Genomic DNA, 15631 nt, shown 5'->3' with positions numbered 1-15631 from the left:
GTTTCTATGGTAACCGCTCTAACCAATCAGGAGTGGGTTTTTTGGAAGTCAACTTAAAAACAGACAAAAAATCTGTCAAATGTGAGATTGCTTAATTTATTGAGGCATATTATTGGTCAGTTTATAAGTTGAATAATTGTACTACAATAAAAAAAAAAAAATTAAGATTAGCAAAAACATGTTACAAGAATGGCTATTCGGACTAATAGAATGACAGTAATAGCGGTTATTCTATAGAAATCTATGGGATTTTGGCTTCTTTGAGCCAGCAGGTACTTTAAATAAAAAATATGCAGAATCTATCAATAAACTCAGAGAATTTATATATCTGAAACACAATTTGAATAATTGGTGATGCTATTACCTTTGTTTGTGATTAATAATAGTATGCTGTATAATTTTGATTATCCTTTATATTTAATTTCTGAAGGACTTTTAAACTTTTGTGCATCTTTGTGTCATTTTGTGTAATAAATAGCAGTTTTGTTACTAAAGTTAAATAGTTTGGAATGCCAGGAAGGTCCAGTTCTCACATATAGTCAATAGTAATAATCAAAGAGCCACAAATGTATGAGAACAATCGTATAGATGGTCAATCATAATTTATTTTTATGCTAAAATGTACAGCATTTTAAGTGACTGACAAAAGGAGAAAAGTCATAAATACAAGAATGTCATTCTCTCTGATTTGTGTGCACATCCCCAGGTATTTCCCTCCTGTTCACTCCAGCGACTCTGTACAGGTACAAAGGCTACAAAAGAGCAATATTAACAAAAACACAAATACAAGTTGCGTTTTACATGCAATCCATTAGCTTAGTTTGGTCTATTCACAGGCTCTATTCTTCTACACTTCGGTAAAATATAAATTCAACATTTTATAAAGATAGAAAACAAATCTACAGATGGAATGAAAACGTAGCTTTAAAGGCATTATGTAAAATATCGACTTTGGACTAAATTTATATCTTCTTTATTGTTATTCCTTTTTATAATCATTTAGTTTCTTTAAATTCTGCCACATTTCTTGACATCCTGAAATGTTTTAGAATCAACAGGGTACAAACACTGAGATATGCTTTGTTATTCTGACAGAAATCAGTCTGCTTTATTAAACAGAAAGCTGCCTCGAGGAGATCTGTTACAAAAAGACTTCAGAATTATACATACATCGCAATAAAACCTCTCAAACCAAACAGAAAACAGGACTAAGTTTACAGGTTGTTTTTTTTTTACATTATTAGATTTAACAAAATATAGTTTCATCTTTCTCCCCCTGTGGAGGGGAAACCTAATAAAAGGCCAGATATTTTTAAAATGGCTTGCCATTAAGCACAACACTTGTACAGTACTACTCAATGCACTGTCACTAACAGAGACTGAAGCATGCTTTGTGTCACTTTACAAAATAAGTACAATAATTTAAATATGCAAAGGCAAAGAGTATAGTACAAACTAATGGTCAGCACTGTTAGACAGGTACACTGAACAGGTTCAAACAGCCACTATGTCCACTTGTAGCAGGCACATTAAATGGCTTCATCTGAGGCTGCTACACGACTGCAAGAGCACTGATAAAAATCTATGTCTGAGCTCTGAACCCGACACGTCGGACGCTAACACTACTTAAATATATTTTCATCGTAACGATGTAAGGCTTCCCATCTGAACGAACAAAAATACTCTTTAAAGTTTACTCGCGGAAACTTTTTGCATTCTTTCCAAGTGCTGCTGCTGGTTTTTAAGTAATAAACGGAAAGGAAAGACACACGCACGCACATGCGCACACACACACGCACTAAAAGAAAAGGCCAGATCAGTGCATCTTTAAAAACAGCTAAATGCACGCGAGAAGGGGGAGGAGCGTAGTCCGGCGGGGGGGTTACTGCCTGACGAAAGGCCCTTTCAGGGACTGCTTGGACATGCCCGTGTTCATGTAGCCATGGTGACCAGCTGGAGGATACACCATGTTGCCATGTGGTGGAGCCTGCATGGGCTGCTGGGGGTATGGCTGTGTTCCCATCAAGCCCATCTGCATAGAGTACTGTGTCGACTGGTTCATGTAGGCATGGTTGCCATGGTAGCCGCTGTTCATCATGGGCTGGCTCATGCTGTAGCCATTCATGGCGTTCAGAGAGGGCATGTTCATGGAGTTGACGTTGTAGCCCGGCGCCGGCATGATGTTCACGCTCATGTTCATGCGCGGCATGGCGGCCAGCGTCCTGGATGGCGCCTGCATGGCCACGCTCTGCGGCGGTCGGGCGTACATCTGCTGCTGGTGGTGGTGCGACAGCGGGGTGGACTTGGAGCGCGCCGACATGTGGTTCTTGGAGGTCATTTGGGGCTGGATGCGCTGCGAGGGCGGGATGCCCATGTTGCGCTGCAGCATCATGTGAGGCGGGGAGCTCAGATTGGGGGGAGGGGTCATGGTGGCCTGCACCTGCGGGTTGGGGACTCGATGCGGGGTCTGAGACAGAGACACGATGCTGGAGTGCTGCGCCGGCGTGTTTGCATAAGATGTGATGGGGTGTGAGGCGGCGTGGTTGAAAGGCAGGGAGTGGGGGTGGTCGATGAAGGTGTTGGTGAACTGCTGCAGCTTGGCCAGACTCAGACCGGACGACTGCGGGTAGTGGCCGCCGCCGTACTCCCCCTGGTGGTTGATCCTCTCGTACAGGCTGAAGTTGGGGTTTCCGGACTCGGGGATGTCTGCCAGCTGCATGGTGGTGGTGAAGTTGGTGGGGATGGCGCACTGCTGCTGACCGTGCTGATTGTGAAGGCTATGCTGAACTTGCTGATTGTGCTGGCTGAGCTGATTGTGCTGCAGGTGATGATTGTGGTGGTGGCTATGCTGGTTGTGGGGGTTTTGTTGGGCGTGCGGCGGTAGCTGATTGTGTGGACCGTGCTGATTGTGTTGGCTAAGCTGATTGTGTGGGCCGTGCCTGCTTTGGGTGCTGTGTTGGCTGTGCTGGCTGGTGCTGGGGGGCCTCTCCACCACCACGCAGCCCTGCGGCGACTTGACGCTGCAGTGCGGCGGCGAGCTCAGACTGTTCTGCTGAATCATCCCGCAGCTGCCGGGATTGACGGCGGCCATTTGTTGGCTGACGGCGCAGCTGCTTTGGGGCAGACCGCTGCCGTAGGAGCAGCTGTTCTGGGAGGGGCCGGCCCCGCAGATGCTGCCCCCGATGGCGGAGTCGTAGCTGCTGGGGTTCTCGTAGTTCTCCGCGTTGCTCTCAATGCTGCCCAGATCGCTGAAGCCGCTGTCCACCACCTGCTGGGAGTGATCCGACACCGACGGCACGTCCATCATGGGACTGGTCTCCATGTTGTGGAGGGACGGCACCGAGATGGCGCTGTGGTCGGGGCTGATCTGAGTGTAGCCGCTCTCCAGGATGGAGACGGCGGGGCTGTTGACGGAGCGCACGGACTGGCTGGGGTGGGACTGAGCAGAAGACAGCGGGCTGCTGTGGTCAGAGTGGGGGCAATCGTCCAGCGAGGTGAGCTGGGGGCTTTGAGCCACGTGGGCGAAGGGCTGCAGGTGCCTGCAGGGCTCCTGGCTCTCCACGCAGTCCTGGAAAATGCTCTCCGCCTCGGTTTCTTGTGTCAGAGACTGGACAGCTTGGACGGTCTCCGAGTCGATCTCTGTGCAAACCGGGGGCTCCTCTCTCAGGACGGGGCTGAGCGTGGACCTCGCTGCAGACGGCGGAGGCGGCCGGTCAGGAGCGGGACTCGGTGCGCTTTCCTCCTCCGACTCAGAGTCTGCGGGATTATCCGAGTCCACAGCGGCGATGGTAGCGACTGCCTCCGCTTCAGGTGTCTGATTTGCAGCTGTGAGCTCCGCCCCCTCCTCCTGAGAGTGTTCTGCAGAAGAAGCGGGTTCCTCTGCGCTCAGAACTTTAGACACCAGCGGACTCGACTCTGAGCCATCGTCTTCTTTTGGATTTAAAAAAGGCGGGGTGCATTTCGGGGCGTCCTTTGGAATCTCTTCCACGCAGCCGTCAGTTGCTGCTGCTTTGCTGTGGCTTTCGTCATCTGCGTCCTGAAGCTCCGCCTCCTCATTGATGCCGGTCTTCAGGGAGACGCCCCCCTCAGCGCTCTGATCCAAATCTTTGGCTGGTGAGTCTGGCTCCCGTCCACTTCCCTGTTGGTCCTCCTCAGCTGGTGCCATGGAGTCCACGGCCGCAGGAGAACCAGCATCGACGGATCCGGCAGGAGAACACGCCGGAGACGGCTCCGCGGAGCGTTCAGGGGAGCTCAATCGTTGGGATAGATGTTCAGGAGGACTCGAGGGCTCACGGCGGCTCTCCTCTTGCATCCTGACTGGACTCGAAAAGCCTCCCCCTTCTTTGCTGCCCTCGTCTGCGCTGTCTGGATCCTGCTTGACCTCCTCGTGCTGCGGCTCCGCCTCCATCGGCGTCTCAGGAGGAGTGTAGAGGTTCAGCTTGAAGCCCATCTTTCGCTCCTTCTTTAACCTCCATTTCGGGGGGCCGCGCTTCACTCCTTTGGGCCAGCCCTTCTTCCGCTTCACCGGACGAGGTTTGCTCGTTCTCTTGGAGAGAATGCACTCTACGGAGCAGAAGCAGAACCGATTTTTAGAGATTATATTTACGGAGAAACAGCCCATAACAGAACATGGCGTGCAAATACCGTCGTTCCAGAAGTCGTGATTGCTCAGCTGCTCGTTTTTCTCCAACCTCGGGCGACCTCTCCGTCGCTTCATCGGCGTGGTTAAAGTCTTCCGGGTTTCCTCCTCCTCGTTGTCGTCGTCGTCCATCTCGTTCCCTCTGGAGCTGCGCTTCAGCCGGGGCATGGGCTGCTCGTCGTCAGAGTTCTCGAAAGGCTCGTTCAACACCTCCGTCGTCTCGGAGATGGTTTCCGTCGTTACGCTGCTGTTTATTTGCTTCCTTTTGCGGCCTCTCTTCTTGAGAATGGCGTTTCTCTGAAACACAGAACAAAGACGGGTTTATGATAAAACCTCCTTTTAGCGAGGACACGAGGTGAACAGACATTCATTCTGGCTTCTGTGCAAAACGTTCAAACCGGACAGAAATGTTTAAGCTCGGCGTGCAAAACCACAAACGAGAACGGCAGAGTAAGCAGAGCTTTTTTTATTCTCCGCTTGTTTCCTTCCAGCTGCAACTCAGCCACTCTCCGCTCTGAAATCCTTCACAAGGAAAATGTGAAATCAATACTGTAATGCACTAAATAAGCTCCAAAAGCCAGTGTCATTCGTTTCTCTGGTAGAAAAGGTCTCCTGACATGGCGCAGCCGGCAGCGTTATTATCTCCAGCACAAGGGGGCAGTGCCTTATAGACAGAGCAGATGTGAGGCGCAGGGAAGAGGGGCGGTAAATTAACCATGACCACTGACAATGGTACAAGGTTTAGCCTGCACAGGCTCAACACCGGCAGTGAAAACACAATCTATTATCTGCTGCTGCAGGCACGCGGGGAGGCTGCAGATGACAGGAGGAAGCCGCTGAACCCTAAAGTGAATTTATGAATATTTATCGAACCTTTCCATCTCACTCAAGTAAACACTGTGCTCCTTAATGAAAGATAATATCCAGATGTCATGCTATTTCACTTCATCACAGCTGCCACACCAAAAGGCACCTTTCTCTTGGCGGCCAGGATGGCGTGAGCTTTTTTCAGGACGGGCAGCGAGGCGTCCGAGTCCTCGTCGGCTTCGTCGTCGCTCACCGCCTCCGACTGCTGGATGCGCCTGGTCCAGGTGGGAGCGGGGCGGCGCTCGTAGGTCCGGAAGGGGATCTTGCAGTGGACCTTGGTGAGCGGCTGCCTGCTGCTGCCGTGAGTCACGCCGAAGCCCTCCCTCTCCTCCTCCTCCTCCCAGCCACTGGCCTGCTCCTTCAGCCGCTCAGCCTGGTAATTAAACAGACAAGACGCATTATCTCTGGGAAAGGAGCACGCAGGGATGGAATATCTGAGCAACGAGGCTAATGGGAAAACAAGTGATTCGAATTAACATCATGACAAATGAATCAATACACGTTTTTCCACTTAATATGAGCGGCTTCTTGATTGGATGTCTGCGGGTTGTGATGGAAACATTCCTGTTAAGCAACCATTAAAAGATTGCTTTTCATGGAATATTCAGTACTATCAATTATGTGGTGACACAGAGATTGCCTTTTCCATTACTGGCCTTATTTTACCTCCTTAAAGACTCACTCCGATGAAAATGGCGTTCTTTTTCTGATGATGGAGGACATACATTAGGAAAATTACACTCAAAATTGCATTTCGGAGTATTTCTTTACTTAAATTGTCGGGAATCAGGAAGAGATGAAAAAAAAGATACAGTTATGTACTACTGGTCTACTCCATTCTGATTCAAATAGATTTATGTACGTCTTTGCTTTCCTTGTCCGAGCTGACATCTGAATCAAAACTGTACAACCGGATGGCGATACTATTGCTCGCCATTTTTGTTACACCGGTAATGTTAGGTTGGGGTTGTGAAAATATTTTTAAGAGCAAGAAATCAAAATGTAAGACGTTTTAAATGCTTTTTAAGGCCTTATCTTCACAACTTCAAATTCAAGGCTTTTAAGACTTTTTAAAGATCTCTCAGGAATCCTGAGAATATACTCCTCTCCCTTTCCCGCAGTGAGATTTACCTTATTTAAGTCTCTTTATATTGTGGTTAACAACAAAAACAGAAGAAAACATTCCACTAAAGTTGTTTTTTAGTCTATTTTTGATTTATCAGTGGATCTACGGCCCTTAAAAACCTAAGTTCCTTCTCTCTTCCCTTTTTTCCCTAAAACCCCAGAACAAACAGGTTGATTGATAGAACACTGGGCAAAAGAGAATCTCTGAGTGGTGCGTTCACTGAGCTCTGGATGATGGGAAGTTGGGGCAGGCATGCTACACGCAAGCGGTTCCTTTTATAACTCAGAGGTGAATGAAACTATGTCCTCTAGAACAACAGTTTTTTTTAATTTTGGCCAAAAAACTTCATAATCATAATTAAAAGATCACTTTTAAAATAGATCCAAAGATGGCGTTTTTGCCCCTTTAGTTTGGCTTTTTTGCTCATTCTGTGGAAAACAAAGTGTGTTCATGTTCTGGCCAAACGTTCTCTGTCGTGCTTTTCTGTGACTGAACCAGTACCATCCGTTTAACACTCTCATTTCAACATGGAACTACTGCAGCAGCAACATAAATGGATAAACACACACAGCGGCGGCGAGTTAATGGGACAATTAACCAGCTGTTTGGATGATTCAAGCAGATAACAAAGCGCTCCTCAATCTCCTTCTCTGTTGTTTTATTACAATACTTAACTGCACTACCAAGGCCTTTTCTTTCATCTGTGTTTGGGTAAATGCAGAAATGATTTCCAATCTTTTTTGGAGGGTAAAATATAAAGACATATTTCAGCTGCTTTGTTTTATATTCCACAACATCGTTTTGGAGACAATTATGTGAGCAAACTGTGATTGCTCTTTCAGAGTGAAGGAGAATGACTGAATACAAACTAATGTGTCCAACAATTTCATGAATCTAATGACTGAAAAACGCTAAGTAAACATATTTTCAGCAAGTATAAATACAAAAACCTACATCCATCTCCGCCTCCCTCTCCTCCTCAGACAGGACGAGGTTGAGAGTGGAGGAAGGAGTCCACCGTAAGGCCTTTGGATCCACTTCTCTGTGGCGTGGGCAGGCTCTCAGCCTCTCCATGTGCCCCTGGATCAATCGCTCTCTTCTGACTAACACCGTCCTATGACACACACACAAAAACAACAAAAAAAGCTTGAATTAACAGCACAGAGATGAAACGGCGTGTGGTTAAATACAGACACCCCGACGAGCTCTTTGGGACCGCAGGTGCCAAGTGTCCTTGGGGGTTCTTAACCTGACTTACTTCTGTCAATATTCAGCTGCAATAATGGATATGCTGTTAAAAATACTTGCTGACCTGGTTAAGTCAGACGGCGTGCAGCAGCAGCAGAAGCGCGGGGCTAAAGGAGACTGAAGCTGGGAAACTGACCTGCCATCGCGTCTGTCAATCATGCCGAGCTGCTGGAGAGTGGCGGCGATGTCGTGCGGACACATCCCAGTGGCTCTGCTTATTCCTTTAATACTGATGTGTTTATCTGGGTGCATATAAAGGTGCTCCAGTATGACACTTCTCCAATATGCCAGGTAGGATAAGCGACCCAGATCTGACAGCGGCTTCTCTGGGGAGCCAACTTGTCCTTCTTGCCTGGTGAGGAGGTAACCTAAAAAGACACGGTTCAAACACAAACAAAGGCTGCTTCAGAATTTCGACTTGAATGAGAGATTTTTATAGCGGAGAAAGCTGTAAAGCAAGGGTGGCAAAGGTTGTGGAGCATCTGGACGTCAGTGAGAGATAAAATATGAGAGGAAATTAACCTAAGTACAAATATATGAATGAGAGCGTAATTAGTTAGATGATGGTCCTGTCACGGGTCATCCATTACACGCAGAACTGAATGTGCAGCCGGCACTAAGAACCAACATCTGATGGGATGTTTTCACAAAATGAAGCTCTGCTAACATTTATTAATGCGACGGATCGTATAAAACAAAAGGAATGACATACGTGCAATTTCGACTTAAAGAAGCGTTCCTGCCTCTGAGAGAACAGCTGTGAGGCTAAAACAAGCGCAGCAGAAACTCTTAATCTAAATAACTTCTAGCTCCAGAGCTACATTTTCCAATAAAGCCTTCAAAGGGCTCCGAACTCAGCTGTGCTCATTCCCCCTTTATCCCTGCCTTTGTTATCAGCGCACTCTCAATATCACAGATCCTCTTGCATCTCTGTGTCTCAATGGCTCCCAAAGTGAACAGGAAATCAAATGCTCCATTACTGCCTTCCCCGCGCTGCTGCGTCTCAGAGACAACTTTGGAAAATAATAAAAGTGTCTATAATGACGAAAAAGCACCCGCCTAAACACAGAAATCCACTCAAGGCAGCAACTGTTTTCTTAAGTGGACCGCAAACCATAAATACTGCATGTGCTGCATTTACTGCACGTAGGAGCGGCGTATACTCCTCATTAGAGGTCAGGGGGAGAGAATGGGGGGATTTTCGAGCTCTTAGGGCGACCCTGAAAGCCATCGAATAATTCTAAGCTGCCAGAGCGCTCGTTTCTCACCTTTAATCACCTGTGATTGCTTAAGAACTGTACATGAATGCTCCTGATTGGGCCCTTTCAGAGCGTTAACGAAATAACAGCACCTTGCCACGAGCTACAAATCCACCGTTTAATTTGAAATTGTTTGTAAAGACCGACAGAGGAAGAAGAAAAAGAAGAAGAGATTTTAGAGCTATAAAAGGCAATAAAGAACTTACTGAAATCAATAAGGAACCTTCCAAATCCTTGCCTTTGGTACTGAGGCATGATCATTATGCAGGAGACATTGTACTTCTGCTGGCAAAGCTTTTCCTGAGGGAAGGAGAAACAGATCAAGTATGTCAGAGCTCTGCTGAAGCCGGCAATTTACTGCACCTGCCATTGTCCTTGTTTTAAGCCGCGCACACACACTAATGACTTTCACTTTAAAAGTATTCATGTAAGAGTAGATGATAAACCATCAGAGCATTTTGCATCTGTAAAAAGAGCAAAAACCTTTCAAATTAAAAGCTTTTTTATAGGGTTGTGTAGTGTTGTGTGATATGACGATACGACCATTTCTCTTCTGTTGTTTCTATTCGTTTAGTTTTATTGCTGAACTTTTGTGCAAAAATGTGTTTTCCTACTAAAATACTGGAAACTGTTGTGCACTTAATATGTCTCATTTGTAACTATTCAGTTACTTGAAAAAAATAAAGTCAGAGGAAAAATAAGTGACATTTTTCTCAATTTTTTTCAGAGAATAACTGAATATATACTTTATTGGTGACACATATCATTATTGTGATTAAAAAACAATCATGATACACAATTTTTTCCGTATCGCACTAGAGGTATTTATTGGAAAGATTTTAACAACACGATGCGTATCGCGATACGTATCGTATCGCGATACACATCTCACAATACAATACGTATCGCAATATGCATCTCTCAATAGGATATGCATCGCGATACGCATCTCTGAATAGGATATGCATCGCAATACAAATCTCACAATACGATACGTATTGCGATACGTATCTCACAATAGGATACGTATCGCAATACACATCTCACAATACAAAACGTATTGCGATACACATCTCACAATACAATACAAATCGCGATACGCATCTCACAATAGGATACGTATCGCGATACACATCCAACAATACGATACGTATCGCGATACACATCCAACAATACGATACGTATCGCGATACACATTTCACAGTACAATACGTATCGCAATACGCATCTCACAATAGGATACGTATGTCAATACGCACCTTGCAATATGATGCGTATCACGATACACATCTCACAATTCGATATATATCACGATATATCTGAACAATTTTTTTTTCAATTCTTTCTTTGCAATCTGTTTATGTGATACTGGCAGCAACGTGGTAGAGAGTTTCAGTTCAATACTAATCCCACGTATAAAATACTTGGGATTGGGAAACTCGCTGTGGTGCCAACTAGGGGTTGGAGGTTTAAGTCGAAAACAAAAGTAAGATGCACAACTACGTTTGCTCATAAAAAAGTTCATTTTAAATTGATACAAGCATCGCTAAATAAAATAGTGCCAAATCGACCCCCCCCCCCATTTTCTGTGAAGAAAAACAAAAATAATGAAACTTCGTGTTTCTGTATTAGTATAATTGCTCAAACTAATGTGTGGTGTTCCTCATCATATCCTGTAATTCGTACCTTAGAGAAGTAGCCCACGAGATGACAGCCTTTCTCATCGTTCTTTGTAAGTATGTAGAAGAGGAAAGGCTCCACATCATAATACAAGGTTTTGTGATCCAGGAAAAGCTTGGCTAACAGGCAGAGGTTTTGGCAGAATAGTTTGCTGACATTTCCATCAACCTAGACACGGAATAAAAAGAGCAAGGGGACACTGTTCAAACAGTTCCCATTTTCCCCTCCTCCTCCTCCCACAGCCCCATTCAGTGGTGAAAGCTCATGCAGCATACAGTTATTGCTTTATTGCTGTAAAGGAAAGCTGACCTCAAATACGGAAAGGTTGTCCTTTCTGTAGATTTCATTGGCTGGTGGATGGAACCAGCCGCACTTCTTTGTGTGCCTCTGAAGAATGTTTTTGCTTCTCATGTACTTCAGGCAGAACTCACACAGATAAAGCTTTTGTAATCTGGAGGAGACAAAACAACAGGTTACGGCTTCTCCCCCCCTTCAATATGAGGCCTTATTATAGCAACTGGAGATCGATGCAGCCGCAGGAACAAGAGAAGTGACGTCTGTTGGAAATGAACTCTACCTTGAATATTCAGGGGGGTACGGCGAGGAGTACCACGTCTGGATCTCATAACTCCCGAATTCAATGACAGACGGGCATCGATTCGAGTCTGTGCACCTTAGCGATCCGGTTTTCTGTGGAAACAGGTTGAAAAGGAAAACAGACAAAGATGTGAGGTTTTGTTGGGGAAAATACACTAAATCAACCTTAAATATGTTTTAAATTCACTATAATCTGAAAATAATTTTATCTAACATGTTTCTAAACTCCCGTGGTTTGGACCAAAATGTGGTTACTTTGTTAACAATAGAAGATCAGATCTTTCAAGATCACAAAGTACAAATGGAAAGAAAACAGACTAAAATAAAACCATTGCATATGTTACTATAAGATACATTAAACTGTGAGATAAAACTAAAAACCCTGCAGGGAATACAAAATAAAATACACAGATTGAAGCTGTTGGAGCAACCAATTCCTTAAAAATCAAAGTAAAGAGTTTTGGTAAACTGTCACAGTAAATAAAGGATGATTATGGGGATTAATACTGATAACAGACGAGGAAAAACACCGTTAGACAAACGGATTGAGTAATTTGCTGTGATACTGATCAACATCTATAAGGATGCAATGTGGTACAGTGGGACTTGAGCTAGATTTACACAGATTTATCAGCATGTTTCCCAAGTTCAAATATCAGAGTCTCAGTTTTTGCCTGTGACGTATTAATGACGCATTCAGTGATAAGAGTTCAAAACCAATATGAAGGAAAATCTGATCATTCTCCTTCTGAAATTTCTGATATTTTTCTTATTTGCATCAAGAAGTGAATAAAAACGTCCAGTGATTTTATTCTTATTTTAATTTATTCCTCCTCTGACTAATGCGGGACAGCAAGTCGCCAAACTGGGTCAGAGAGCGATGGAAACTCAGCTGAAAGTGATTGTCGTTCAGACGCAGCTCCTGCTGTATCTACCTCACCGTACCGAGAGTCTCTGAATGACCTCATGAACCCAAACATGGCGCCATAATACCTTTCAAGAGCTCTTTAAAGAGAAGAGTCTATAACAGGGGCGTCCAAATCCATCCCTTGAAGGCCGCTGTCCAACATGTTTTCCAACCAACCTGCCACTGAAGCTCCTTATGGGCTAAACACACCTGATCCAGGTAATTAATAGCAGATAAGGCAGGATTTCTGGAAAACTAGTAGGAAGCCGGCCCTCAAGGCCTGGATTTGGACACCCCTGGTCTGTACCATGCAAAATCAACTTTTTGAGCTTTTAAGTTTATTATACTGTTCATTCCTCACTATAAACAATTCCAAAGCAGTATTTTGATCCATTCAAGCATTTCTCAGTATTCCTCTAAAAACCTGAGCTCTCAGCAACAGCCCCTCCCATACCCACGAAAACGAGCGGGTTCTCACGAGCTGATGTCACAAAGTGAGAACCGCCCCTTTCAGGAAGAACCGCCCCCAGGCTTATACACAAACACCCATATTTTCCAAGAAGCTCGCAACGATTAGCAGCTAGCTTCACCGCTCGCTAGCCCCGGCCATTCTACAACCAGTGTAGCGATGGGCGGGGCTGCTGATGGCAGATACACAATATGCACATCCATGTCGCAAAAGTTTTCGTGGGGTAAACAGACACGATGTTGAGGCCGGCTCTAGGATGAGGTCATGAAATGAGCAGCAAAAGGCGGAGCCTCCGAGATCAATGCGTCTTACTTCTGGGTAGGAAAACAATTCCAGAAAATAACTCGTATTTTATTAATAATGTCCAGCAGTGAATTTGTTTGTTTGGCATGAAATGCAACATAAATAAATAACTGAAACAAAACAAATCTTTAAATTTGCTATTTAAGAAAGAAAGAAGCTAACATACAGAAACAAAAAAACTATATTTTTGTATGCAGTGATCACAAAGATGAAACTTTTACTCCTGGTTGCATTGTCATGACTCCTGACCTGAGCTGCGAGTTCCTGCACTTGTGCGAAGATCTCCACATCCTCTTCAGTGACGTGGTCACCAGACATGGCCACAAAGTGGGTTTGGACTCTCTGCTTGGCGTGCAGCTCCGGGCCGTGATCCGCTACAGGCACAGGAACACACCGCTGTCAATCCATCAGGCGGCATATCAACAGCAGGCTGTTGGAAACAGCTGAATAACCTCATAAATGAATTCTATGCAAATGTGCTTATACTGTGAGAACTGCTCCCGAGTCTGGGTCTCGGAGGAATTTCATAATGTATCATCTTTGCATGTTTATATGAAAATCCCTAATGTAATGAAGTGAAACTAAATCACTATAATTGCGTAACCGCTTTCATGTGCTTAGTCATCCACCAAGAGAGTTTCCCATAAATTAAGCAGCAGATGCAGTGAAGGGAACAAGTAAAAAGGAAACTGATGTTGGAATGCATTCAGGAATTTCATGATAGACATCAATATCCAAACGTCAAAGAAAAAAAACAAAAAAGTGAAAGTGATATGTTATTGGTGCATTACAGATATGCGGTGTGCGACCTTGCTTAAAGCTGCTCGAAAGATGAAAGCCTTCTAAACTGCAGTGGTGAAATGTTAGTGCACTTATGGGTGTAATCAGCATGTCAGCTCTGAGTCAACTTGTGTGGGTGAATCACTGCGTCTAATGAACTCTGGAAGTGGGGTTGACAGGAGACAGTGATTTCAGGGGTGAAGGGGTGGGATGAAGAAGAGCACGGCGTGACTACGGCTTCTAGGATGCGTTAATCATGATGCGCAGACTTCGGCAGAGGGGTCAAGGACAGAGCAAGGTGAAGAAGTTAGTGGGGGCCATGCACAATGACAAAAAGCCAACAGGCGAGAGGATGGAAGCCACGGAAACTTCGCAGCCAAATTGTTAATAAAGTAAAAAAAAAAAGAAGGAAGAGGATTAGTAATCTGTTAGAATGTTGAGAGTAATGCTCTCACAAAAGAATATATATATATATAGATTAGCTGTGGGGGAAAAAAAAAGAAAAAAAAAGCGAGAATCAAGCTAAGAAAAAAGAAGCTTAAAAGGTGAGGAGACGCAGTTCTTGACTGAAATTTTTTAACCTTGCTTACCATGATTATTCTCAGGCTTAATTCTTCCGTCTGAGTCTCCCTTTCCTGGCGAGGGGGCTCCCTTCTGAGGGCTCACTTTATACCTCAGCCTGGCTAGTGTCCTGTGCTTTTTAAGGAAAGGGTTACGCTTGAAATGACCGACCATCTTAAAAGCGTGTCCTCGGGGTCGGCCGGGCCCGGCAGACGTGGAGTGTAACCTACTTTTACTAAACTCGCTCTTTCCAAGGCACTGGGACCCTGTTTTGGACAAATCCTGCTTAAGGGGCATGCGCTTTGGCGGCGCGTAGCAAGGGGGTCTCTTTTTCCGCGACTGTCCCTGAGTGGTATATATGTGAGAAAGTCCGTCAAAAAGCCCCTTGAGTTGGCTGCTACTGCAGAGACTACTCAGGGAGGGAACACTAGACTGGCTGGAAGAGCTCTGAGGCGAGTTAGCGGAGGTGGAGCTGCTGGACACCTGTAAGGGGGGGCTAGGTCCTGGTAAAGTGGAAGCGGGAGGAAGTGCAGAGGATGAAGGGGTTATTTTTGCATCAGCAGCGAAGGCAAACGGCTCTGGAGGCTTGGCCAGCTTGGGCGGACCCTCGTCCCTACAGTACAACTGGCCGGGCGACTCTACGGCTAAAGCTCGCGAGCGACGGCCCACTGGGGAAGGAGTAAAGAATTTGGAAAGCCCGTCAATAAGCCCTTTGGTTTTCTTGTTAATAGTGAGTGTGGCTGGGGTGGAGGTGGGCGTGTGGGAGGGGGTGGTGGTGGTGGTGGGAGGGGAAGTGGTGAATTGGGAGGCGTTGACCACACAACAAGGCTCTGCAACAGCCAATCTGTCTCTGGCGTCCTTCACAGATGCAGCATGACCAGATGAAGGTGAGGAACAGACGGTAATCTTTTGACCCCTACCAGGTGACCCCCTTCCGCCAAGTGCTACCATGGAGCCATCAACACTGGTTACACACCTGTGGGGGGATGAAAAAGATCTTTTTAGGAACACGTCGTCAAGCTTTCTGCTTTTTGAAGCTACACTTCAGGCATGTGACGCGCGTTCTTGAACCCACGTCACATGCCTATGGTGTTCACACTACACAAGTAGGGAGGGGCTACTTTAAAAAAAAAAAATTCTGTAATTTTGCACTACGCTTTTTGTTTTCACTTCTCTATTCCAATATATAACTGAC

General features: G+C 45.4%; 1 protein-coding gene across 6 annotated transcripts in view; it reads right to left on the bottom strand.

Annotated features, from left to right (window-relative positions):
- Positions 1-585: 585 nt before the first annotated feature.
- Positions 586-15631, bottom strand: part of kat6b (K(lysine) acetyltransferase 6B) — a 27397-nt gene continuing 12351 nt past the window's right edge. For 5 of the 6 annotated variants that reach the window (XM_024284535.2, XM_024284538.2, XM_024284536.2 and 2 more), the window contains 11 exons: positions 14466-15412; positions 13345-13469; positions 11397-11509; positions 11129-11270; positions 10826-10987; positions 9346-9439; positions 8017-8248; positions 7587-7746; positions 5613-5879; positions 4645-4936; positions 586-4563 (listed from right to left, as the gene is read on the bottom strand). In XM_024284535.2, the coding sequence (XP_024140303.1) occupies positions 1883-4563; positions 4645-4936; positions 5613-5879; positions 7587-7746; positions 8017-8248; positions 9346-9439; positions 10826-10987; positions 11129-11270; positions 11397-11509; positions 13345-13469; positions 14466-15412 (5215 nt within the window). In that variant the 3' untranslated portion in view covers positions 586-1882. The remainder of the gene's footprint in view (positions 4564-4644; positions 4937-5612; positions 5880-7586; positions 7747-8016; positions 8249-9345; positions 9440-10825; positions 10988-11128; positions 11271-11396; positions 11510-13344; positions 13470-14465; positions 15413-15631) is intronic. The other variant, XM_024284539.2, reaches the window with a different exon arrangement.

The sequence above is a fragment of the Oryzias melastigma genome, linkage group LG19 (assembly GCF_002922805.2).
Source record: "Oryzias melastigma strain HK-1 linkage group LG19, ASM292280v2, whole genome shotgun sequence".
Lineage (NCBI taxonomy): Eukaryota > Metazoa > Chordata > Actinopteri > Beloniformes > Adrianichthyidae > Oryzias > Oryzias melastigma.
Note: the sequence above shows the minus strand (reverse complement) of the source record. Positions and strands in the feature narration are given on the sequence as shown.